Source organism: Canis lupus, chromosome 12 (genome assembly GCF_003254725.2).
Source record: "Canis lupus dingo isolate Sandy chromosome 12, ASM325472v2, whole genome shotgun sequence".
In the NCBI taxonomy this organism is placed as follows: domain Eukaryota; kingdom Metazoa; phylum Chordata; class Mammalia; order Carnivora; family Canidae; genus Canis; species Canis lupus.
Genome location: NC_064254.1, coordinates 48,368,377 through 48,394,976, shown reverse-complemented (window position 1 = coordinate 48,394,976; position 26,600 = coordinate 48,368,377). Strand labels below are relative to the sequence as shown.

The following is a 26,600-nucleotide window of genomic DNA, read 5'->3' as shown; positions in this document are numbered from 1 at the left end:
TAGGTGCTAGAACATGCACATTCAGTTTTTGTCTCAAAGATACTGCACCTGGTAGACTGTACCAAGCTCTGATTGTTAGCACCCCCATCCGCCTTTCTTTCACCTCCCACTCCATAGCAGTTACTTGGCTAACTCCTGCATGACACTGTAGAGGTTATAGACATAGGCTATTGTGTAGGTTTTATCAGCTTTGTTATTTTGCCAGCTTTATGACCTTGGGCAAGTTACTTAATATGCATTTCAGTTTTCTCATCTGGAAAATGGGGATAGTAATTTTACCTACATGGTAGGGTTAATGTAAAGCTTAAATGTGTTAATGCATAGTCGTTGCTCAGTAAGTAATATTAATTATCTACTGTTATCATCAGCTACATGAAAATCCTTCTGGAATGCCTTATGCTTTTATTCATCTCCACACTCTGACAGGTTCCTCCTTTTTTTTTTTTCTTAAAAGATTTTATTTATTTATTCATGATAGACATAGAGAGAGAGAGAGAGAGAGAGGCAGAGACACAGGCAGAGGGAGAAGCAGGCTCCATGCCGGGAGCCTGACGGGAGACTCGATCCCGGGACTCCAGGATCACGCCCTGGGCCAAAGGCAGGCGCTAAACCACTGAGCCACATGGGCTGCCCTGATACTTTTTAAGTAAATATTAAGCTTTGCAAAGTGCTGGCCTGAGTCCTTGAACAACATGATAGATTATGCCTTCAATATCATTTTTACAAAAGATACAATTGCTTTTTATTTGACCTTTCCTTATGTTGATTTAAATTTTCTTTGAAACACAATCCAGGGGATGGCTAACTTCTTCCAAGAAATCTAGATTCTCCCTATCCACAAGGCATAGCTTTTTTTTTTTTTTTTTTTTTTTAAAGATTTTATTTATGTATTTGACACAGAGAGAGAATGAGCACACATACACAAGCAAGGGGAGCAGCAGAGGGAGAGGGAAAAGCAGGCTCTCCACTGAGCAGATTGCCCAGTGCAGGGCTTGATCCCAGGACCCTGCGATTTTGACCTGAGCCAAAAGCAGATACTTAACCAACTGAGCCACCCAAGCACCCCAGGAATTGGTGCTTTTGAAAAGCATGTGCAGGAGTGCTTTAGGAAGTAAGTATTTCTGTTGTCTGCCAGCCTGTTGACCTGGCAGCTGGTCTAGGAGTCTCTCAGGGGCATGGTAATTCTTGATTGAGGCTGATTTTATTTTTTCTAGTGTAACCTGACTCTCTAGAACCTACACCTACTAGGGCTACAGCTGTTTCAATATGTAGCAAGGGCTTGAGTTCTCCACCTTCTCTCCAGGGCCCTGCTGGGACTAATTATTTTGAAAACACTAGTAGCAGCATGCTTCCAATTTAGCCCCCAGATGTAAGCTCTTTTGGTCTTCCTTGCTGCTTTTCAACCTGTTTGTCACACACTTCTTAAACCTTAATCAGCTCTCCCATTTCTCCTCCCTTCTCCTAAACATGTGTGTTTGCTCTTTGCTTGTTTATGGGAAACAAATTATCCTCTGTTACATTAACCTCTGCTATGTTAACTTCCATCTCTTTATTTAATGTTTCATTTAATGTTTCTTTCACCCACTGGCCTTACTTGATTGAAGTACATCTTTCAATTGTTTCTTTTTTCTGACAACCAGGAGGTTGGGCCGACTAGTCAGTATTCTCCAGTTGCAGTGGTACATGCAGACAGACTATTATTCCTCTACTTTTTCAATTAACAGGAACAATTTAAATAAAATTCTGTTCTTTTGGGTCTTAGGTCTTTTAACTTTCTTACTTCTATTGCCGTCAATTTTCTCTCATTTGAAGATTTTGGTACTTAGATATCATCTTTATTTTCACCCCTAGTCTTGCCATTTATTCATTTGGTAGCCATAGCCTATCCATTTGTAATTTCCTCAGCTTGAATCCATTTGGACTTTATTTTTTGCATGTGGTGTGAAATACAGCTCCATTCTTGATGATCCACTGATGGGGAAGTAATGATGGTAACTTGACCACTTGAGGAATGCTGCATTTTAAAAGTATATAAATCGCCCCATGAATTGATTGGCTCTGAGAAGATAAGGGCAGATAAAAATTCTTAGGAATGTTTAACATGTTTTATGTTTAATGTTTAATATATTTAAAAATTTAATTTTATAGTAATGAATGAGAATTGGACCTGAAATGATAATATCTGGCTATATCATAATCTTGATTCAAAGAGAGGGGTTAGCTATTTTGCTAATGATAGTGCAGTAGAAAGAGCATTGAATAGTTTGAGGTCCAGCCATTTACAGATCACTTACTTTCTCTTTTTTCCTACTGCAAACTGGAGAGAGTAATAACTGATTTATAGTTGTTGGGCTAATAAAATGCAATAATTGGATATAAGTGTATGTGTGTTCTGTAAACTTTCGATGTTTAAGATCTAATAAAAATTAGAGGAGTATTCTCTCCTAAGATAAGATTGCTCTTCATTGTCACATTGTCTCCATAAAAAACTTTGATTTCTCTATACCATGTGTTTTTATAGGAAATGTGTCTTTTTATAGGAATTGTGTGTGTTTTTATAGGAAAAAAGTTTTTTTTTTAAAAAGCATTTGTTATTTGTGGTACTTTAATCTGAATGATAGTTGTTGGGGTTGGCAGAACCGAACATTATTCGGTGCAACTATTGTAAGTCTAAGGAAAAAAACTTATTTATTTATTTATTTATTTATTTTTTTAAATTTATTTTTTATTGGTGTTCAATTTACTAACATACAGAATAACACCCAGTGCCCGTCACCCATTCACTCCCACCCCCCGCCCTCCTCCCCTTCTACCACCCTAGTTCGTTTCCCAGAGTTAGCAGTCTTTACGTTCTGTCTCCCTTTCTGATATTTCCCACACATTTCTTCTCCCTTCCCTTATATTCCCTTTCACTATTATTTATATTCCCCAAATGAATGAGAACATATAATGTTTGTCCTTCTCCGACTGACTTACTTCACTCAGCATAATACCCTCCAGTTCCATCCACGTTGAAGCAAATGGTGGGTATTTGTCATTTCTAATAGCTGAGTAATATTCCATTGTATACATAAACCACATCTTCTTTATCCATTCATCTTTCGTTGGACACCGAGGCTCCTTCCACAGTTTGGCTATCGTGGCCATTGCTGCTATAAACATCGGGGTGCAGGTGTCCCGGCGTTTCATTGCATTTGTATCTTTGGGGTAAATCCCCAACAGTGCAATTGCTGGGTTGTAGGGCAGGTCTATTTTTAACTGTTTGAGGAACCTCCACACAGTTTTCCAGAGTGGCTGCACCAGTTCACATTCCCACCAACAGTGTATGAGGGTTCCCTTTTCTCCGCATCCTCTCCAACATTTGTTGTTTCCTGCCTTGTTAATTTTCCCCATTCTCACTGGTGTGAGGTGGTATCTCATTGTAGTTTTGATTTGTATTTCCTGATGGCAAGTGATGCAGAGCATTTTCTCATATGCATGTTGGCCATGTCTATGTCTTCCTCTGTGAGATTTCTGTTCATGTCTTTTGCCCATTTCATGATTGGATTGTTTGTTTCTTTGGTGTTGAGTTTAATAAGTTCTTTATAGATCTTGGAAACTAGCCCTTTATCTGATATGTCATTTGCAAATATCTTCTCCCATTCTGTAGGTTGTCTTTGAGTTTTGTTGACTGTATCCTTTGCTGTGCAAAAGCTTCTTATCTTGATGAAGTCCCAATAGTTCATTTTTGCTTTTGTTTCTTTTGCCTTCGTGGATGTATCTTGCAAGAAGTTACTATGGCCGAGTTCAAAAAGGGTGTTGCCTGTGTTCTTCTCTAGGATTTTGATGGAATCTTGTCTCACATTTAGATCTTTCATCCATTTTGAGTTTATCTTTGTGTATGGTGAAAGAGAGTGGTCTAGTTTCATTCTTCTGCATGTGGATGTCCAATTTTCCCAGCACCATTTATTGAAGAGACTGTCTTTCTTCCAATGGATAGTCTTTCCTCCTTTATCGAATATTAGTTGCCCATAAAGTTCAGGGTCCACTTCTGGATTCTCTATTCTGTTCCAGTGATCTATGTGTCTGTTTTTGTGCCAGTACCACACTGTCTTGATGACCACAGCTTTGTAGTACAACCTGAAATCTGGCATTGTGATGCCCCCAGATATGGTTTTCTTTTTTAAAATTCCCCTGGCTATTCGGGGTCTTTTCTGATTCCACACAAATCTTAAAATAATTTGTTCTAACTCTCTGAAGAAAGTCCATGGTATTTTGATAGGGATTGCATTAAACGTGTATATTGCCCTGGGTAACATTGACATTTTCACAATATTAATTCTGCCAATCCATGAGCATGGAATATTTTTCCATCTCTTTGTGTCTTCCTCAATTTCTTTCAGAAGTGTTCTATAGTTTTGAGGGTATAGATCCTTTACATCTTTGGTTAGGTTTATTCCTAGGTATCTTATGCTTTTGGGTGCAATTGTAAATGGGATTGACTCCTTAATTTCTCTTTCTTCAGTCTCATTGTTAGTGTATAGAAATGCCACTGATTTCTGGGCATTGATTTTGTATCCTGCCACGCTACCAAATTGCTCTATGAGTTCTAGCAATCTTGGGGTGGAGACTTTTGGGTTTTCTATGTAGAGTATCATGTCATCGGCGAAGAGGGAGAGTTTGACTTCTTCTTTGCCAATTTGAATACCTTTAATGTCTTTTTGTTGTCTGATTGCTGAGGCTAGGACTTCCAGTACTATGTTGAACAGCAGTGGTGAGAGTGGACACCCCTGTCTTGTTCCTGATCTTAGGGGAAAGGCTCCTAGTGCTTCCCCTTTGAGAATGATATTTGCTGTGGGCTTTTCATAGATGGCTTTTAAGATGTTGAGGAATGTTCCCTCTATCCCTACACTCTGAAGAGTTTTGATCAGGAATGGATGCTGTATTTTGTCAAATGCTTTCTCTGCATCCAATGAGAGGATCATATGGTTCTTGGTTTTTCTCTTGCTGATATGATGAATCACATTGATTGTTTTACGGGTGTTGAACCAGCCTTGTGTCCCAGGGATATATCCTACTTGGTCATGGTGAATAATTTTCTTAATGTACTGTTGGATCCTATTGGCCAGTATCTTGTTGAGAATTTTTGCATCCATGTTCATCAGGGATATTGGTCTGTAATTCTCCTTTTTGGTGGGGTCTTTGTCTGGCTTTGGAATTAAGGTGATGCTGGCTTCATAGAACGAATTTGGAAGTACTCCATCTCTTTCTATCTTTCCAAACAGCTTTAGGAGAATAGGTATGGTTTTTTCTTTAAACGTTTGATAAAATTCCCCTGGGAAGCCATCTGGCCCTGGACTCTTGTGTCTTGGGAGGTTTTTGATGACTGCTTCAATTTCCTCCCTGGTTATTGGCCTGTTCAGGTTTTCTATTTCTTCCTGTTCCAGTTTTGGTAGTTTGTGGCTTTCCAGGAATGCGTCCATTTCTTCTAGATTGCCTAAGTTATTGGCGTATAGATGTTCATAATATGTTCTTAAAATTGTTTGTATTTCCTTGGTGTTGGAAGGAAATACAAACTATCGTGGCCATTCTCCTTTCTGATTCATGATTTTATTAATTTGAGTCTTCTCTCTCTTCTTTTTAATAAGGCTGGCTAATGGTTTATCTATCTTATTAATTCTTTCAAAGAACCAACTCCTGGTTCTGTTGATCTGTTCCACAGTTCTTCTGGTCTCGATTTCGTTGAGTTCTGCTCGAATCTTTATTAACTCCCTTCTTCTCTTGGGTGTAGGATCTATTCGCTGTTTTTTCTCTAGCTCCTTTATGTGTAAGGTTAGCTTTTGTATTTGAGTTCTTTCCAGTTTTTGAATGGATGCTTGTATTGCGATGTATTTCCCCCTTAGGACTGCTTTTGCTGCATCCCAAAGATTTTGAATGGTTGTATCTTCATTCTCATTAGTTTCCATGAATCTTTTTAATTCTTCCTTAATTTCCTGGTTGACCCTTTATCTTTTAGCAGGATGGTCCTTAACCTCCACGTGTTTGAGGTCCTTCCAAACTTCTTGTTGTGATTTAGTTCTAATTTCAAGGCATTATGGTCCGAGAATATGCAGGGGACAATCCCAATCTTTTGGTATCAGTTCAGACCCGATTTGTGACCCAATATGTGGTCTATTCTGGAGAAAGTTCCATGTGCGCTTGAGAAGAATGTGTATTCAGTTGAGTTTGGATGTAAAGTTCTGTAGATATCTGTGAAATCCATCTGGTCCAGTGTATCATTTAAAGCCCTCGTTTCTTTGGAGATGTTGTGCTTAGAAGACCTATCGAGTATAGAAAGAGCTAGATTGAAGTCACCAAGTATAAGTGTATTATTATCTAAGTATTTCTTCACTTTGGTTAATAATTGATTTATATATTTGGCAGCTCCCACATTCGGAGCATATATATTGAGGATTGTTAAGTCCTCTTGTTGAATAGATCCTTTAAGTATGATATAGTGTTCCTCTTCATCTCTCACTACAGTCTTTGGGGTAAATTTTAGTTTATCTGATATAAGGATGGCTACCCCTGCTTTCTTTTGAGGACCATTCGAATGGTAAATGGTTCTCCAACCTTTTATTTTCAGGCTGTAGGTGTCCTTCTGTCTAAATGAGTCTCTTGTAGACAGCAAATAGATGGGTCCTGCTTTTTTATTCAGTCTGAAACCCGGTGCCTTTTGATGGGGTCATTAAGCCCGTTCACATTCAGAGTTACTATTGAGAGATATGAGTTTAGTGTCATCATGATATCTATTCAGTCCTTGTTTTTGTGGACTGTTCCACTGAACTTCTTCTTAAAGGGGAATTTTAAGAGTCCCCCTTAAAATTTCTTGCAGAGCTGGTTTGGAGGTCACATATTCTTTTAGTTGCTGCCTGTCTTGGAAGCTCTTTATCTCTCCTTCCATTTTGAATGAGAGCCTTGCTGGATAAAGTATTCTTGGTTGCATGTTCTTCTCATTTAGGACCCTGAATATATCCTGCCAGCCCTTTCTGGCCTGCCAGGTCTCTGTGGAGAGGTCTGCTGTTACCCTAATACTCCTCCCCATAAAAGTCAGGGATTTCTTGTCTCTTGCTGCTTTAAGGATCTTCTCTTTATCTTTGGAATTTGCAAGCTTCACTATTAAATGTCGAGGTGTTGAACGGTTTTTATTGATTTTAGGGGGGATCTCTCTATTTCCTGGATCTGAATGCCTGTTTCCTTTCCCAGATTAGGAAAGTTTTCAGCTAGAATTTGTTCAAATACATATTCTGGCCCTCTGTCCCTTTCGGCGCCCTCGGGAACCCCAATTAAACGTAGGTTTTTCTTCCTCAGGCTGTCGTATTTCCCTTAATCTATCTTCATGGTCTTTTGTTTGTCTCTTTTTTCCTCAGTTTCCTTCTTTGCTATCAACTTGTCTTCTATGTCACTCACTTGTTCTTCCACCTCGTTAACCCTCGTCGTTAGGACTTCTAGTTTGGATTGCATCTCATTCAATTGATTTTTAATTTCTGCCTGATTAGCTCTAAATTCTGCAGTCATGAAGTCTCTTGAGTCCTTTATACTTTTTTCTAGAGCCACCAGTAGCTGTATAATAGTGCTTCTGAATTGGCTTTCTGACATTGAATTGTAATCCAGATTTTGTAACTCTGTGGGAGAGAGGACTGTTTCTGATTCTTTCTTTTGAGGTGAGGTTTTCCTTCTAGTCATTTTGCTCAGTGCAGAGTGGCCAAAAGCAAGTTGTATTGGGAAAAAGAGAAAAAGAGAGGAGAGAAAGAAGGAAAGAAAAGAGAAAGAGAAAAAAAAGGGAAGAAAAAAAACGAAAAAAAAAAAGAAAAAGAGAAAGAACAAGAAAGAAAAAAAGGGGGTGGGGGAAGGAAACAAATCAAAAAGCAAAACAAAACAAAACAAAACAAAAAAAGAACCACGGGGGAGTATCTTCTGATTCTGTGTTCTTTAAGTCCCTTGGCTTCTCCTGGAAGTTGTCAGTCTAGCTGGTGTTCTGGGGGAGGGGCCTGCTGTGCTGATTTTCAGGTGTTAGCAGTTGGGGGAGCTGCTGTGCCCCCTGCCTGGTGCAGGGCTCAGTGGGGGTTGTTTACCCCGTGAGGCCGCAGGAGGAACAGCCCCAGTGGCGGGGCCAGCTCTGGAAACCTGGATTCAGCTCCGGCAGGAACTCCGTCTGCAGGGCCTGGAGGCTCCAGGGTGGGGCCGCTGATCTGCTCAGCTGGGGCAGGAGCGTCCTCGCCGTCCTGGGCCCTCCCGGCCTCTGCCTGTCCCGGGGGAGGCCGGATCCTGGGCTGTGTCCCGGCGCCCTGTGCTCCGGGGCCTGCGCTGTTGGATTCGCGCTCCCGGGCCGCGCAGCCCCCTCCGCGGAGCTGCTCCTGGAACCGCGCAAGCCCCTCTGCACGGAACCTCTTCCTCTGCCCGAGCCCCTCCGAGCTGCTCCCGGGGTGCGCAGCCCCCTCCGCGGAGCCGCCGCCGGAGCCCCTCCTGGCTGCTCCGGGTCCCGCCGTGCGCGCTGCAGCCCTTAGGGAGCTCGGCGCACTCTCCTGGGCGCGCAGGTTGCTCTGTTACTGCCCCAGGGAACCCGAGGGTTCCTCGCCCTCCTGGGTTCTGCTCCACCTCCCTGGAGCCCCTTTCCGCCCGGGAAGGTCGGTGCAGCTCCTGAGTCTCCGGGACGGGGCTCTCCTGTCTTGGGGACACTCGCCCCGGCCTCAGCCCGGCTCCTCGCGGGGCCCCTCCCCCTTGGAGGCCTTTGTTCCTTTATTTCTTTTTCCCCGTCTTCCTGCCTTGATAGATGCGCGAACTCTTCTCACTGTAGCATTCCAGCTGGTCTCTCTTTAAATCTCAGGTCGAATTCATAGATTTTCAGGATAATTTGAAGGTTTTCTAGGTAGTTTGGTGGAGACAGGTGATTTGGAGACCCTACTCTTCCGCCATCTTGCTCCTCCCCCCAACTTTTTTTTTTAAAGATTCTTTATATATTTATTCATGAGAGACACACAGAGGCAAAGACCCAGGCAGAGGGAGAAGCAGGCTCCCTGTGGGGAGCTCGATGTGGGACTCAATCCCAGGACCCCAGGATCACGACCTGAGCCAAAGGCAGATGTTCAACCACTGAGCCACCCAGGCGCCTCTCAGAAAAAAACTTATTTTTTATGATCCTATACTTGAATTATACTGTTATAATTATCTTTTTAATGTTTCATTTACAGGTATATGATGTTGATTGATGGCACAAATGAAGTTTTTATGATTGATAGAGATAATTCAGTGTTTCATGTTTCAAATCTGGAATTTCCATTTCGTAAAGATCTCCGTATACATTTATCAAATACTCTCTTGGATGGGGTAAGTCCCTTGTTGTTGTTACTGTTTTAAATTAGACCAACACTGCTATTTTTGTTTTTTCTTGCAAGTGAATGTTTTTTTTTAGAGTGGGGAGGGTCATAGGGAGAGGAAGAGAAAGAATCTTAAGCAGGATCCAGTGCCCAGAGCGGAGCCCAAAGTGGGGCTCAACCTCACAACCGTGAGATCATGATCTGAACTGAAATCAAGAGTTGGACACGTAATTGACTACAGGCGCCCTTAAATGTGTATTTTTATTAATTCATTAGGAAACTTATAATCTAGTTTTTTGAAGTTTTTTTTTTTTTTTTTTGAGAAAACACTCTCACTTGATCATTGTCTTGGGTATGGGAATAAGTGAACAAGGTTAAATCTTATTTATTTATTTTTTTGCTCTTTGTGACTGAAAAAATAATGCTTGTTGAAAAAGACTGTTTTATTATTTTAATATTAATTGAATTTCAGTTACTTGATGCAACATTATCACATTTTCCCTTGACTCTTCAGCTACATGGACTAGTAATTCTTGTTTAAAGAGAATCATGCCTTTGAAAGCAACCATTATACTTTTATATTTGAATTTTAAAAGCTGGTATGAGTTTTCCTATTTCAGAAAATCTGTATTTAATACTCATAAAATTACTTGATTAAAAATGTTTTAACTTGCTCCTGTATAAACAGCTTTCTTCATCCCAATTCTGAAAATATTTGTTCATTGTAAATACAAATTAAAATAATATAGAACATTAGGAAAAAGCTGGTAAAAATCACCAGATCTACCATTGGAGTAACTTTGATGACCATTTTGATGAACATTATTCTAGGCTTTTCTCTGTGACAGAGTGTTCAATCTTATGTCTGCTCCTGTGGGATGTAACATTCATATTAGTAATAGCAACTCAGAACTTAGATTCTTTAGGGTCTTTGGGATCCCTTATAGTCCAGTAGGATTCTGAATAATCGTGGAACCTCTTCCTTGGTCGAAAATGAGAACTCTGGTGAAATATGCATGAAAAGAACCAAATGGTACATGTGTTTTGTAACTTGTTCTCCCCCCCCCCCACCCCAATAGCAATTTGTTTTGGACCTCTTTCTCACGTAAATATCTGAATGGTATACCATTGTATAAGTTAACACCATAATTTGGGGTATCCAAACTATCTTGACTGTGAAAATTGTAGCAGATGCTCTTTAAAAATATGATCATCTCAATAACACAGCCTCAACTTAATGAATTAGACTCTCCCAAGGGGTCAGAGTTATCTGTACTTTTGGAAGCGCCCAAGTGATTCTAATCAGGCAAGTTTAAGAAACAGTTTTGTAATTTATTTAACCAGTCCTCTTTTGGTAGATGTTTTGATTTTTTTTTTTTTAAGATTTTATTTATTCATGATACACAGAGAGAGAGAAACAGAGACACGGGCAGAGGGTGAAGCAGGCTCCATGCAGGGAGCCTGACATGGGACTCGATCCGAGGACTCCAGGATCACGCCCTGGACCTAAGGCAGGCACCAAACCCCTGAGGCACCCAGTGATCCCATGTTTTGATTTTTTTTTTTTTATTGTAAGACACTTAAATGCATATCCTTATACCCCTTTCCTTTCATAGTTGTACAATTTTATAACTAAGATTTCTTAGAGGTGAGATTATAATGTGTATTAAGAATCTTTTGATTGTGGGTAGCTGAAGTCCAACTTAAAGTAACTGAAGAAAGAAAATTAATTGGCACAAATAAATGTTTTAGCTTGACCTGCTTCAAGCTGGATCTGGGGCCTCAAAGAATACTGGCAAGGTTTTGTTGTTTTTTTTCTTTGCTTTACTTGTCTGTTTGGTCTCATTCTTCATGAAGGCTTTTTCACATGGGAGGCAAGTTGCATTGTAGTGCAAGCAGAAAGAGAACTTTGTCTTTAATACTCATATGTCAGTCGCAGGGAGGACTCCAAAGGGTTACATACCGATGGAAGCCACTCAGTCACTGGTAGCACTACCACTTGGGAGTGCAAGAGGAATAGTGTTCCTAAGGAGGGGATGGTAATAGGCTCTACCCTGTTCACTATGCTATGTATGAGGGCATGCCCACTATAAATTTGACAGGTATAATTGGCACCCTTCTTTCCAGAAAGTTTGAACCCATGCACATTTCTACCAACCATATGTAAAGGATCTGTATACTCCTAAACACTGGGTTTTGAAAATTTTGAATATTTTCTAATTTGATGAGGGAAGGAATTCTTTTTTATGGGACAGTGTAACATAGTGATTAAGAACTCTGAGTCTATCTGTTGGTGCCTTACTGGCTTCATCAGTTGTTATATAAGAGATTTAAGTAATTTATTCAGTTTTTTCATCTGAGTGAAGGGAGGCTAGGAACAATACTTAGATTTTGATGCTATTTTGAAGATTAAGTTGGATAGTTTATAAAGTACTGGCACTAGTGTCTGACACATAGTAAATATTTAATTATGTGGATTGTTAATGAGGTTTAACATTTTGTCACTTCTTTGTGAATTACTGTATTTCTTTTGTGAGTTGCTGGTTCAGATCCTTTGTATGTTTTTCTCTTGGATATTCATCTTTTTCTTACTGATTTGTAAGAAGTTTTTGCCTGTTAGGGTATTACTTTGTGACATATATTTTGAAAAAAATGTATTTTGCTTTTTGGTGTTTTCTGTGGCACAGGTTTAAATTTATATAGGTAAATTTATGTAGGTAAAATTATAAACATTTAGTTTTTCATACTTGGCTTTAATATCATTTTAAGAAATTTTTACTTAGTTTTCTTCCTATTTTTCATATTTTACTTTAGAATTATTATAATACCTGTATTTTCTTTTAGTATATTTTAGTTTTATTTGTATATTTAAATATTTGATCTATCTGAAATATATTTTGAAAAAAAGAATAAGGTAAGGGTGTGATTTTATTTATTTCCAAATGTCTAAACTGTTGTCTCAACACCATTCAACTCATCTGTTTTTCCTTTTTAATTGGATATATGATTTTTATTGTGTAGTGGATTCCCTTATATATCATTGTTTCTTTTTTCATTTGTTTTCTCATTCCATTAGTTTTTTTGTCTTTCAGTGATAGTTTTAGATTGATTTTAATACTTTCATTTTAGCATATAGTTTAATGTTTGGCTGTTTAAGTGCACCCAGTCTCCTGGTTGTTCTGATTTGCCACTTAGATTTTGCTCTCTTTAGCTTTTGGGTGAATGGGCTATTTGATTAAGAGGTTAGTCTGTACTTAATGTGCAAATCTATAAAACAATAAGCTTATACTTTTCTCTACAATCTCTGGTAGGCTTGTCTTCAGAGTGTTCATCTTTCCCTTTGCTGTATTTGGTTGAATGGTTTATCCCTTTGCCACACATTCACTGCCTTTCTCTGGAGGGAAAGGGACTCTACATCTTTATTATAACTTCTCACAACTTCAGGTCTCCTTTCTACAGGGATACTACTTATATTTTTAAGATTTCTAACCTTTCTTCAATGTTAACTTTTTTCATGAGCCAGACTGAATTATATGTGGCCAATAATTCTCTGGAATTTGTATGAGAATCCTTTGTTGTTTTAATCCAGATGAAATTTGCTCCTCTATTTCTGGCTTTTATTCGCTGTTGGGATGATACGGAGTGGCTTGTGAATGATTACTTAAATTATCAATGGTACAATGATCCTAATGAAAATCACATGCATAAAATACATACTTATTTGTTTAACAGAGGGAATATCATTTTCCAAGTGTCCTGAATGCTTTTGGCCCCATCCCATGTACATTGTTTTTATTTACCAGCTAGATAGATATTGGAGTGTGCAAACCAGTAGATGGAAGACTGATGGGAGAATAAGATGTTTAAATTAGTAATTCCTGAGATATAGTTTGGGGTGATGAGAAGATTCAGGATGTGACCTAGGGAAGATGAAAGTTTGAGGTTGTGTGAAGAAGAGCAATGGAAGTAACATCAAGGAAAACATTAGGTGATTCTTAATGAGTGATGGTAGGAGTTCAGGTTGAGAGTTTGACTATGAACCAGGTACTAAAGATTAGAAAAGAAGAAAAGAAGGTAGTATGGTTGGATGGAGTGGCAGAGACTGAGCAGAGTAAATATAGTCACAAAACAAAGAGAGTACTCTGTGGGGCTGTAGTAAAATGTCAGTTTGTAATGACACTATATATACATAAACATTTGGAACATGTATGTGCAGCACACACACACACACGCACACACACACACACACCCTGTGATTGACAGAGCCATTATGTACGGTTGGAAGTGTTGTCCACTGCACATCTCCAGGGTGTGCTATTCTCAATTCTGTAGTTAGTGTGACTGGCACCCCTGGAGTTGTGCTGTTTGTAAACTGCACAGCCAGTGTGGCAGATCTGGCAGTGCCTTCATGGGAACAAGAAGAACATTCTGTTTTTGTTAACTTCATTTAAGATATAATTTTTTAGCATTGTAATCAATAAAATAAAAGGAAGAAAAGGACTCTTAAGTTAAAGCATTTGCCACGGTTTAGTATAGTTTATCATTGAACTAATATTTTTTTGAATGCTTTTCATGTTCAGGTTGCTGTGCCAAGAATGCAGAGGGTTGAAAACAAGGCCTCACCCTTGAGACATTATACTTCATTTGATAGGGTGGAGAAAAATTGGTAGTGATGGAGGAGACCTTCAAATAAAACAATAACTTGATGATTGGTTTTTAAAAAAAGTCTAGTGGTGGTTTAGAGAAGAAATAAATTACATCTAGTTTGGAATGAAAGAAGTTTTATAGAGGAATTAGCATTAGATATGGAAAGATTTCTTTAGAAAGAGATTTTTTGTTGGACATGGGCTGAGGGCATTCCAGGTAGGAAATAATGCTTAAAAATTAGATGTTTAACCATCTGCAGATTTAACTGAGCAATACTATTTATTTTCACCCCAAACTTGGACAAATGAAAGCTGCATAATAGACTCTTGCGAAGTTTTAAAATAGCAATATGATTCATGATGTCAATTTACTTGGACCAGAATTATAGTTGCCATATCTGTTTTTCCAGTTAGTTAATTAAAACAGTCCTCTGTAGTTTCCTGTTTCTTCTACATTTTCATTTGCAAATTGTTTTTGTAAAATTCCAAATCCAAGAATAACTCAAACTACCTAATTGTCTGGCTGTCAGATGTGAACATTGAAGTTTTTGTTTTGCTCTCTAAATTATGTTCTTTGACCCACAAAATGTGGAAAATAGGAGTTTAGAAATATGGCATTAATTCATTTGAAACAATCAGTGAAATTCAGTTGATTTTATATTGAGGTTAAGAGGAGAATATAGCAGTTAGTCACCAAAGTTAATAGCAAGAATCTTGGAAAAAATGGCATGCCTTTTCAACTGTTAATGTTTTTTGTAAAGGAATATGCATATTCATTGCTAAAATTTTAGAAAGTCTGTACATCATAAAGTAGAAAAATTAAACTGTCAAGAAGAGGTTACATTTTAACATTTTGTATTTTCTTTCCGTCATTTTGTTGTGCCTATATTTTCAGAATGTATATAATTAATATATATATAGCTGACATTTAATATATGCTGTGTATCTAGGGTTCCATCATTTCCCTTCATTTTGAAGAACTGATTTTAGGATTTAAAAATATTTAGTTTTATGTTTAAGAATTGAAACATAATTGACATGCTATAAAATTCACCTTTCTAAGCTGTATAATTTAGCAGTCTTTAGTATATACACAAGATTGTGCAACCATTACTACTATCTAATTCCAGAATGTTTCATCACCTAGGTGGACAATGATAATTAGAAGTAAGTGGGCCTTGAAAGGATTTTGAGGAATGGGTTACCTTTGAGATGAACTTTGAAGGTCTGCAGGTTTCCAGAGAACAGTTAATTAAAACCCTTCATTGGTTCTCCATTGCCCATAGCATGAAACCCAAACTACTGAACATAATATTCTTTATATCTGGGCCATGCCCATATGTCTTTAGCATTGTCTTTGATTGTGAACCCTCGAACTATAAGCTCCATCTATACTGAGCTTTGGACAATTTACCTAAAACCATCATTTTTCATGCCTTTGTAATACTATTTGGCTCATTCACCATCCTGCTAGGAAATACCCACTTGTACCTTTCAGGATTTAAGGAATGGATCACAATGTCTTATTATCAAACCTTTCTCTTACTCTTCAAGTAGAAATAACTACTCCTAGTTAAGTCTATACTATATATCCTTATTTGGCTGAAATAGTGTAGGTTACCTCTGCTGTCTTGGTATAGTTATTAATAGGAAATCTTTCAAGTATTCTGATTTAGACAGCTGCATGGTCACTCTATCTATATAGCAGCCTTTCATTAAACTAGAACTTTTCGCTGGACCTAGTCTAGCTACTGTGTATTTTCTTCTCTTTTGGGGCTCTGTTTTGAAGGTAGAGACTGTATGCTTAATTTCTCCAGTACTTTTCGCTGGACCTAGTCTAGCTACTATGTAGTTTCTTCTCTTTCTGGGGCTCTGTTTTGAAGGTAGAGACTGTATGCTTAATTTCTCCAGTATTTGGAGCTATGTCTAATAACATAGCCTGGGCTCAGGAAATATTGGATGGATAGGTAGAGAAGGGTGGATACCTGGGGACTACAAAAAAGATAATGGAATATAGGAAAGTACAGAGGATAGGAAAGTCAAACGTGAGGGTTTTTTTTGTTGTTGTTGTTGTTTGTTTTTTTGTGGGGCTCATAATGCAGGTCTTAAGTTGCAGGTTTCTCCACAGCAATATTTAATATCAAAAGACAACGGAGCAATTTCTAATGATTTCTTGAGCAATATAAAATTGCTGTATCTTGCAGTTTTCCTTAGTTTTTTTTTTTAGTTTAGGGTTTATTGAGCATCTTTTATCTATGGGTTTACAAGTTTTTCTTTTTTATTTTTTTTCCTTAAGATTTTATTTATTTATTTTTGAGAGACAGGAGAGAGAGGTAGAGACATAGGCAGAGGGAGAAGCAGGCTTCCAGTAGGAACCTGATGCGAGACTCGATCCCAAGACCCCGGGATCATGACCTGAGCTGAAGGCAGATGCTCAACCACTGAGTTAGCCAGGCATCCCAGGTTTACAATTTTCCTTAAAAGTAATTTTTTTTTGCTATTATTTCTACTCTTTACCTGTCTGAAGATTTGATTATTAATGCTGTTTTCATTAAAAACAACTTTTATCTTTCTATTTCAATTTTGGGTAGTTTCTGTTGCTGTATCTGTAAGTTCACTAATCTCTTCTTTTGTAGTGTCTAAATTGCATGGTATTTTTCCATCCATAATATTTTTACTTCAGGCATTGTAGTTTTCACCTCTGAAAATTCATTTTGAGTCTTTTTTTTAAAGATTTTATTTATTTATTCACAAGAGACAGAAAGAGAGAGGCAGAGACACAGGCAGAGGGAGAAGTGGACTCCATGCCAGGAGCCCTACGTGGGACTTGATCCCAGGTCTGCAGGATCACACCCTGGACTGAAGGTGGCGCTAAACTGCTGAGCCACCCAGGCTGCCCTTTGAGTCTTTTTTATATCTTCTATGTCTTTACTTAACTTTTTGGAATATATGGAATACTGTTATAATCATCTGCCTTAGTTTTCTTGCCTGCTAATTTTGACATCTTTCTCAGTTTTGGGGTGATTTTTGATTGATTTTTCTCTTCTTTATAGGTTTTTTTTTTTTTTTTTTCTTTACCTCTTTGCATACCTGTTAATTTTTGACTAGATGCCCAAAATTTTGAATTTTACCTTTTTGGGAGCCTGATATTCCTGTGCTTAATTCTGGTATGTAGTTAATTTACTTGGTACTGGTTTATACTTTTTGAGTCTTGCTTTTAAGATTTGTTAGGTGGACTAGAGCAGGGATAATTATTCTCTGCTGAGACAAGTTCCTTCTGAGTACTCAATACCCTGTGAATTAATCTGTCTGGTAGGCAGAGACATTATTCCCAGCTTTGTGTGGTCCTTTTCACATGTATACTCTGCTGAACATTCATGGAAGTCTGACTTGAGGATATCTTGTAGTTCTTTATCTGGGCATATCTCTCTCTCTCTCTCTCTACCCTGAGAACTCTAGTCCTGTTGGTCTCCCCAGACAACCTGTTATTCATTCATTCATTCATTCATTCATTCATTCATACATACATACATACATACATACATACTCAGGGAGACTATTGGGCTTTACCTGGGATCCCCCTGCCTGCACTGAAGCCTGAAAACCTCTTGGGCTAGAAGTTGGGAAAATTGTAGGGCTCATATACCTTATTTACTGTCTCCTAGAGATTACTGTCCTTTGTTGTTGGATGTTTAGTGTCTTGAAAATGATTGTGTCCTCTATTTTGTCGACATCTTTGATTGTTTCAGGCAGGATGGTAAATCTAGTTCCTGATTCTCCAGTTTGGTTAGAAGAGGAAATATGTTTTTCCTTCTTGACTGGATTTTATTAAATTTTTTTTTTAAATTTATAGTTGTGGTAAAACCACATAACATAAAATTTACTATCTTAACCATTTTTAGGGATACAGTCCAGTAGTGTTAACTCTATGCATGTTATTGTTCAACAGTTCTCCAGAACATTATCTTGTAAGACTACAACTGTGTTCCCATTAAATAGCTCTTCATTACCCATAGGCCTGTGAGAACCATTATTCTACTTTCTATTTCTGTGATTTTAACTACTTTAGATACCTCATATAAGTGAAATCATATAGGATTTATCTTTTTGTGACTGGCTTATTTTACTTAACGTAATGTCTTCAAGGTTTATTCTTATTGCAGTATGTGATAAATTTCTTTTCTTTTCAAGGCTGAATAGCATTTTGCTATCTTTGTATGCCGCATTTATGTATCCATTTGTGTGTTAATGGATATTTGGGTTGCTCCCACCTGTTAGCTATTGGAATAATGATATTATAAGCGTGGGTACGCAAATACCTCTTCAAAACCCTGCTTTCAATTCTTTGGGATATATACCCAGAGGTGAGATTGCTGGATCATATGGAGGTGTTATTTTTAATTTTTTGAGGGAACTGCCATGCTACTTTTCATAATGGTTGCACCATTTTAAAATCATAGCAACAGTACCCAAGGGTATTTTCTTAACTAAGTTTTAAGCTTAGGTATTTTATTTTTACGTACTTTTCTGTAACCTAGAGTAACGACAGCAGCTGTAGGCAAGGGGAGACTTTGTGGTGGGGAGATCATTTGGGAAAAACTAAGCCTAGGTATGGGGTCTTTTGTTAGAGTCCTTGGGTTTTGTCCTTTAAGAAAGGCTTTTAGTGAATGTTTTCTTTAGCTAATTGGGAACCAATATTATTCCAGTAATGTGCAGGTTATTTCTTCAATTCATTGTGGAGTTCAGGAATCTTTCTTCAGGCACAAAGAGTATTGTGCTATTTCTATTACTATAATCAGAAGAGAGAAAAAAGAGGACAAGAATAACTACTGAGTTTGTTTCTATCTATATTTGAGTGTAATAGTGACAATTATCAAGAATTTGTCATTTTACAAGTAGGGTCTCTGGGAGCTTAGTGAACTTGTAGTGAAATGCTGCTGTACTTATTGTTTTGCCCCATTCTTGGTAGTTTTCAGTATGTATGTCTGTATGTCTGTATTATTTATTTATTATAAATTTATTTTTTATTGGTGTTCAATTTGCCAACATACAGAATAACACCCAGTGCTCATCCCATCAAGTGCCCCTCTCAGTGCCCGTCACCCATTCACCCCCACCACCCGCCCTCCTCCCCTTCCACCACTCCTAGGTCGTTTCCCAGAGTTAGGAGTCTTCATGTTCTGTCTCCCTTTCTGATATTTCCCACACATCTTCTCCCTTCCCTTCTATTCCCTTTCACTATTATTTATATTCCCCAAATGAATGAGAATATACACTGTTTGTCCTTCTCTGATTGACTTACTTCACTCAGCATAATACCATCCAGTTCCATCCAAGTTAAGCAAATGGTGGGTATTTGTCATTTCTAATGGCTGAGTAATATTCCATTGTATACATAGACCACATCTTCTTTATCCACTCATCTTTCAGTGGACACCGAAGCTCCTTCCACAGTTTGGCTATTGTGGACATTGCTGCTATAAACATCGGGGTGCAGGTGTCCCGGCGTTTCATTGCATCTGTATCTTTGGGGTAAATTCCCAGCAGTGCAATTGCTGGGTCGTAGGGCAGGTTTATTTTTATTTTTTTTAATTTTATTTTTTATTTTTTATTTTTTATTTTTTTATTGGTGTTCAATTTACTAACATACAGAATAACACCCAGTGCCCGTCACCCATTCACTCCCACCCCCCGCCCTCCTCCCCTTCTACCACCCCTAGTTCGTTTCCCAGAGTTAGCAGTCTTTACGTTCTGTCTCTCTTTCTGATATTTCCCACACATTTCTTCCCCCTTCCCTTCTTTTCCCTTTCACTATTATTTATATTCCCCAAATGAATGAGAACATATAATGTTTGTCCTTCTCCGACTGACTTACTTCACTCAGCATAATACCCTCCAGTTCCATCCACGTTGAAGCAAATGGTGGGTATTTGTCATTTCTAATAGCTGAGTAATATTCCATTGTATACATAAACCACATCTTCTTTATCCATTCATCTTTCGTTGGACACCGAGGCTCCTTCCACAGTTTGGCTATCGTGGCCATTGCTGCTAGAAACATCGGGGTGCAGGTGTCCCGGCGTTTCATTGCATTTGTATCTTTGGGGTACATCCCCAACAGTGCAATTGCTGGGTCGTAGGGCAGGTATATTTTTAACTGTTTGAGGAACCTCCACACAGTTTTCTAGAGTGGCTGCACCAGTTCACATTCCCACCAACAGTGTAAGAGGGTTCCCTTTTCTCCTGCATCCTCTCCAACATTTGTTGTTTCCTGCCTTGTTAATTTTCCCCATTCTCACTGGTGTGAGGTGGTATCTCATTGTAGTTTTGATTTGTATTTCCCTGATGGCAAGTGATGCAGAGCATTTTCTCATATGCATGTTGGCCATGTCTATGTCTTCCTCTGTGAGATTTCTGTTCATGTCTTTTGCCCATTTCATGATTGGATTGTTTGTTTCTTTGGTGTTGAGTTTAATAAGTTCTTTATAGATCTTGGAAACTAACCCTTTATCTGATATGTCATTTGCAAATATCTTCTCCCATTCTGTAGGTTGTCTTTGAGTTTTGTTGACTGTATCCTTTGCTGTGCAAAAGCTTCTTATCTTGATGAAGTCCCAATAGTTCATTTTTGCTTTTGTTTCTTTTGCCTTCGTGGATGTATCTTGCAAGAAGTTACTATGGCCGAGTTCAAAAAGGGTGTTGCCTGTGTTCTTCTCTAGGATTTTGATGGAATCTTGTCTCACATTTAGATCTTTCATCCATTTTGAGTTTATCTTTGTGTATGGTGAAAGAGAGTGGTCTAGTTTCATTCTTCTGCATGTGGATGTCCAATTTTCCCAGCACCATTTATTGAAGAGACTGTCTTTCTTCCAATGGATAGTCTTTCCTCCTTTATCGAATATTAGTTGACCATAAAGTTGAGGGTCCACTTCTGGGTTCTCTATTCTGTTCCATTGATCTATGTGTCTGTTTTTGTGCCAGTACCACACTGTCTTGATGACTACAGCTTTGTAGTACAACCTGAAATCTGGCATTGTGATGCCCCCAGATATGGTTTTCTTTTTTAAAATTCCCCTGGCTATTCGGGGTCTTTTCTGATTCCACACAAATCTTAAAATAATTTGTTCTAACTCTCTGAAGAAAGTCCATGGTATTTTGATAGGGATTGCATTAAACGTGTATATTGCCCTGGGTAACATTGACATTTTCACAATATTAATTCTGCCAAACCACGAGCATGGAATATTTTTCCTTCTCTTTGTGTCTTCCTCAATTTCTTTCAGAAGTGTTCTATAGTTATTAGGGTATAGATCCTTTACATTTTTGGTTAGGTTTATTCCTAGGTATCTTATGCTTTTGGGTGCAATTGTAAATGGGATTGACTCCTTAATTTCTCTTTCTTCAGTCTCATTGTTAGTGTATAGAAATGCCACTGATTTCTGGGCATTGATTTTGTATCCTGCCATGACACCAATTTGCTGTATGAGTTCTAGCAATCGTGGGGTGGAGGCTTTTGGGTTTTCTATGTAGAGTATCATGTCATCGGCGAAGAGGGAGAGTTTGACTTCTTCTTTGCCAATTTGAATACCTTTAATGTCTTTTTGTTGTCTGATTGCTGAGGCTAGGACTTCCAGTACTATGTTGAATAGCAGTGGTGAGAGTAGACATCCCTGTCTTGTTCCTGATCTTAGGGGAAAGGCTCCTAGTGCTTCCCCATTGAGAATGATATTTGCTGTGGGCTTTTCGTAGATGGCTTTTTTAAGATGTTGAGGAATGTACCTTCTATCCCTACACTCTGAAGAGTTTTGATCAGGAATGGATGCTGTATTTTGTCAAATGCTTTCTCTGCATCTAATGAGAGGATCATATGGTTCTTGGTTTTTCTCTTGCTGATATGATGAATCACACTGATTGTTTTACGAGTATCGAACCAGCCTTGTGTCCCAGGGATAAATCCTACTTGGTCATGGTGAATAATTTTCTTAATGTATTGTTGGATCCTATTGGCCAGTATCTTGTTGAGAATTTTTGCATCCATGTTCATCAGAGATATTGGTCTGTAATTCTCCTTTTTAGTTGGGTCTTTGTCTGGTTTTGGAATTAAGGTGATGCTGGCCTCGTAGAATGAATTTGGAAGTACTCCATCTCTTTCTATCATTCGGAACAGCTTTAGTAGAATAGGTATGGTTTCTTTAAACGTTTTATAGAATTCCCCTGGGAAGCCATCTGGCCCTGGACTTTTGTGTCTTGGGAGGTTTTTGATGACTGCTTCAATTTCCTCCCTGGTTATTGGCCTGTTCAGGTTTTCTATTTCTTCCTGTTCCAGTTTTGGTAGTTTGTGGCTTTCCAGGAATGCGTCCATTTATTCTATATTGCCTAAGTTATTGGCGTATAGCTGTTCATAATATGTTTTTAAAATCGTTTGTATTTCCTTGGTGTTGGTATAGATCTCTCCTTTCTCATTCATGATTTTATTAATTTGAGTCCTCTCTCTCTTCTTTTTAATAAGGGTGGCTAATGGTTTATCTATCTTATTAATTCTTTCAGAGAACCAAGTCCTGGTTTTGTTGATCTGTTCCACAGTTCTCCTGGTCTCGATTTCGTTGAGTTCTGCTCGAATCTTTATTAACTCTCTTCTTCTGCTGGGTGTAGGATCTATTTGCTGTTTTTTCTCTAGCTCCTTTATGTGTAAGGTTAGCTTTTGTATTTGAGTTCTTTCCAGTTTTTGAATGGATGCTTGTATTGTGATGTATTTCCCCCTCAGGACTGCTTTTGCTGCATCCCAAAGATTTTGAACGGTTGTATCTTCATTCTCATTAGTTTCCTTGAATCTTTTTAATTCTTCCTTAATTTCCTGGTTGACCCTTTCATCTTTTAGCAGGATGATCCTTAACCTCCATGTGTTTCAAGTCCTTCCAAACCTCTTGTTGTGATTTAGTTCTAATTTCAAGGCATTATGGTCTGAGAATATGCAGGGGACGATTCCAATCTTTTGGTATGGGTTCAGACCCGATTTGTGACCCAGTATGTGGTCTATTCTGGAGAAAGTTCCATGTGCACTTGAGAAGAATGTGTATTCAGTTGAGTTTGGATGTAAAGTTCTGTAGATATCTGTGAAATCCATCTGGTCCAGTGTATCATTTAAAGCTCTCGTTTCTTTGGAGATGTTGTGCTTAGAAGACCTATTGAGTATAGAAAGAGCTAGATTGAAGTCACCAAGTATAAGTGTATTATTATCTAAGTATTTCTTCACTTTGGTTATTAATTGATTTATATATTTGGCAGCTCCCACATTTGGGGCATATATATTGAGGATTGCTAGGTCCTCTTGTTGGATAGATCCTTTAAGTATGATATAGTGTCCCTCCTCATCTCTCACTACAGTCTTCGGGGTAAATTTTAGTTTATCTGATATAAGGATGGCTACCCCTGCTTTCTTTTGAGGACCATTCGAATGGTAAATGGTTCTCCAACCTTTTATTTTGAGGCTGTAGGTGTCCTTCTGTCTAAAATAAGTCTCTTGTAGACAGCAAATAGATGGGTCCTGCTTTTTTATCCAGTCTGAAACCCTGCGCCTTTTGATGGGGTCATTAAGCCCGTTCACGTTCAGAGTTACTATTGAGAGATATGAGTTTAGTGTCATCATGATATCTATTCAGTCCTTGTTTTTGTCGATTGTTCCACTGGACTTCTTCTTAAAGGGGAATTTTAAGAGTCCCCCTTAAAATTTCTTGCAGAGCTTGTTTGGAGGTCACATATTCTTTTAGTTGCTGCCTGTCTTGGAAGCTCTTTATCGCTCCTTCCATTTTGAATGAGAGCCTTGCTGGATAAAGTATTCTTGGTTGCATGTTCTTCTCATTTAGGACCCTGAATATATCCTGCCAGCCCTTTCTGGCCTGCCAGGTCTCTGTGGAGAGGTCTGCTGTTACCCTAATACTCCTCCCCATAAAAGTCAGGGCTTTCTTGTCTCTTGCTGCTTTAAGGATCTTCTCTTTATCTTTGGAATTTGCAAGCTTCACTATTAAATGTCGAGCTGTTGAATGGTTTTTATTGACTTTAGGGGGATCTCTCTCTTTCCTGGATCTGAATGCCTGTTTCCCTTCCCAGATTAGGAAAGTTTTCAGGTAGAATTTGTTCAAATACATATTCTGGCCCTCTGTCCCTTTCGGCACCCTCGGGAACCCCAATTAAACGTAGGTTTTTCTTCCTCAGGCTGTCATTTATTTCCCTTAATATATCCTCATGATCTTTTGATTGTTTGCCCTTTTTTCCCCAGTTTCCCTCTTTGCCATCAACTTGTCTTCTATGTCACTCACTCGTTCTTCCACCTCGTTATCCCTCGTCGTTAGGACTTCTAGTTTGGATTGCATCTCATTCAATTGATTTTTAATTTCTGCCTGATTAGATCTAAATTCTGCAGTCATGAAGTCTCTTGAGTCCTTTATGCTTTTTTCTAGAGCCACCAGTAGCTGTATAATAGTGCTTCTGAATTGGCTTTCTGACATTGAATTGTAATCCAGATTTTGTAACTCTGTGGGAGAGAGGACTGTTTCTGATTCTTTCTTTTGAGGTGAGGTTTTCCTTCTAGTCATTTTGCTCAGTGCAGAGTGGCCAAGAATCAAGTTGTATTGGGAAAAGGAGAAAAAGAGAGGAGAGAAAGAAGGAAAGAAAAGAGAAAAAGAAAAAAGAAAAAAGGAAGAAAAAAGTAAAGAGAAGAAAAAGAGAAAGAAAAAGAAAGAAAGGAAAAAAAAGGGTGAGGGAAGGAAACAAATAAAATAAGCAAAAAAAAAAAAAAAAAACCCCAAAAAACACAAAAACAAAAACAACAACAACAACAAAAAACCACGGGAAAGTATCTTCTGATTCTGTATACTTTAAGTCCCTTGACTTCCCCTGGAACTTGTCCGTCTAGCTGGTCTTCTGGGGGAGGGGCCTGATGTGCTGATTTTCAGGTGTTAGCACTTGGGGGGAGCTACTCTGCCCCCTGCCTGGTGCAGGGCTCAGTGGGGGTTGTTTACCCCTTGAGGCCCCAGGAGGAACAACCACAGTGGCTGCGGCCAGCTCTGGAGCCCTGGTTTCAGCTCCTGCGGTAACTACAGAGCTCTCCGTCTGCAGGGCCTGGATGCTTCGGGGGCGGGGCTGCTGATCTGCTCAGCTCGGGGCAGGAGCGTCCTTGCTGTCCTGGCCCCTCCTGGCCTCTGCCTGTCCCAGGGGGAGGCCGGATCTTGGGCTGTGTCCCCAGCTCCCTGTCTTCCCAGGCCTGTGCTGTTGGATTCGCCCTCCTGGCCGGCAGCCCCCTCTCCGCGGAGCCGCTGCTGGAGCCCCTCCGAGCTGCCTCCAGGTCAATGCATACGCGCGCTGCAGTCCTTTAGGGAGCTCGGCGCGCTCTCCCTGGGGCGCAGGTGTCTGTTTGTGTCCCAGGGAGCCTGAGGGCATCCCCGCCCTCCTGGGGTCCTGCTGTAACTCCCTGGGAGCGCCTTTCCCCCCGGGAAGATTGCTGAAGCTCCTGCTTCTCTGGGACGGAGCTTTCCTGTCCTGGGGGCACTCGCCCTTGGATGCCTTTTGTTTCTTTATCCCCCCCACCCCCCGCCCCAGTCTTCCTACCTTGATAGAAGCGTGAACTCTTCTCACTGTAGCATTCCAGCTGTTCTCTTTTTATTTATTTATTTATTTATTTTAAATTTTTTTAAAATTTTTATTTATTTATGATAGTCACAGAGAGAGAGAGAGAGGCAGAGACACAGGCAGAGGGGAGAAGCAGGCTCCATGCACCGAGAGCCCGATGTGGGATTCGATCCCGGGTCTCCAGGATCATGCCCTGGGCCAAAGGCAGGCGCTAACCTGCTATGCCACCCAGGGATCCCCTGTTCTCTTTTTAAATCTCAGGCCAAATTCGTAGATTTTCAGGATGATTTGAAGGTTATCTAGGTAATTTGGTGGGGACAGGTGATTTGGGAACCCTACTGTTCTGCCATCTTCCATTCTAGGTAGTTTTCAGTTTTTAATAGTTACTTGTATATTTCCTTTTACTTGTTTTGTTTGCTGATAATAAAATTTCCTTTTTGCTATTTCTTATTGAACTCTTCCTATTGAACATTTTTGATGCTCAAAGGAATATTTTTGCTCATTTCATCAGAAATTTGGAAGGGAAATTTTGTGCTGTTATCTGAACCTGGAAGTTCACTTAATTTACATCCACAGATTTTTGAAAATAATAATGAATTTAAACCTGTTTTTGGTGCCACCTTGATGGTTCATTAAATTCTCAGATACAAGTATTTAAGTAAAAATATTTAGTAAACAGGTTAAGATAACAAAGTGATTTAATTTATGCCGTGTGTTGGGTTGAAGGTGATAACCATGAATAAGTATCTACAGGTTAGCAAATACATATTTGGGAAAGAAATTAATTAGTAATAGCTTCTTAACAAAGTATATTTGTCAGTGTGTTCTTTGTACTTTTGGATGGTTGTGGATTTTCTGTCATGAAATTATATAACAAAAATCCTGCTTAGTTTCTTCGGAAGAATATGAGGAAAGAAAAATAATTTTAGGTTAAAATGTATTATTAAGAATTAAAATTTTATAAAATACTACATTATGTGCCTAATCATTTTTT

The 26,600-nt window shown here is 38.9% G+C and overlaps 1 protein-coding gene across 6 annotated transcripts in view; it reads left to right on the top strand.

Moving 5' to 3' along the window:
* The window catches only part of RNGTT (RNA guanylyltransferase and 5'-phosphatase), a 362,295-nt gene that overhangs the window by 103,056 nt on the left and 232,639 nt on the right, over positions 1 to 26,600 (top strand). For all 6 annotated transcript variants that reach the window (XR_007401296.1, XM_025444846.3, XM_049092354.1 and 3 more), the window contains exon 9: positions 9,210 to 9,345. Coding sequence is in view for 5 of the 6 variants with exons in the window: in XM_025444846.3 (XP_025300631.1) it covers positions 9,210 to 9,345 (136 nt within the window). In the remaining variant the exon portion in view is untranslated. The remainder of the gene's footprint in view (positions 1 to 9,209; positions 9,346 to 26,600) is intronic.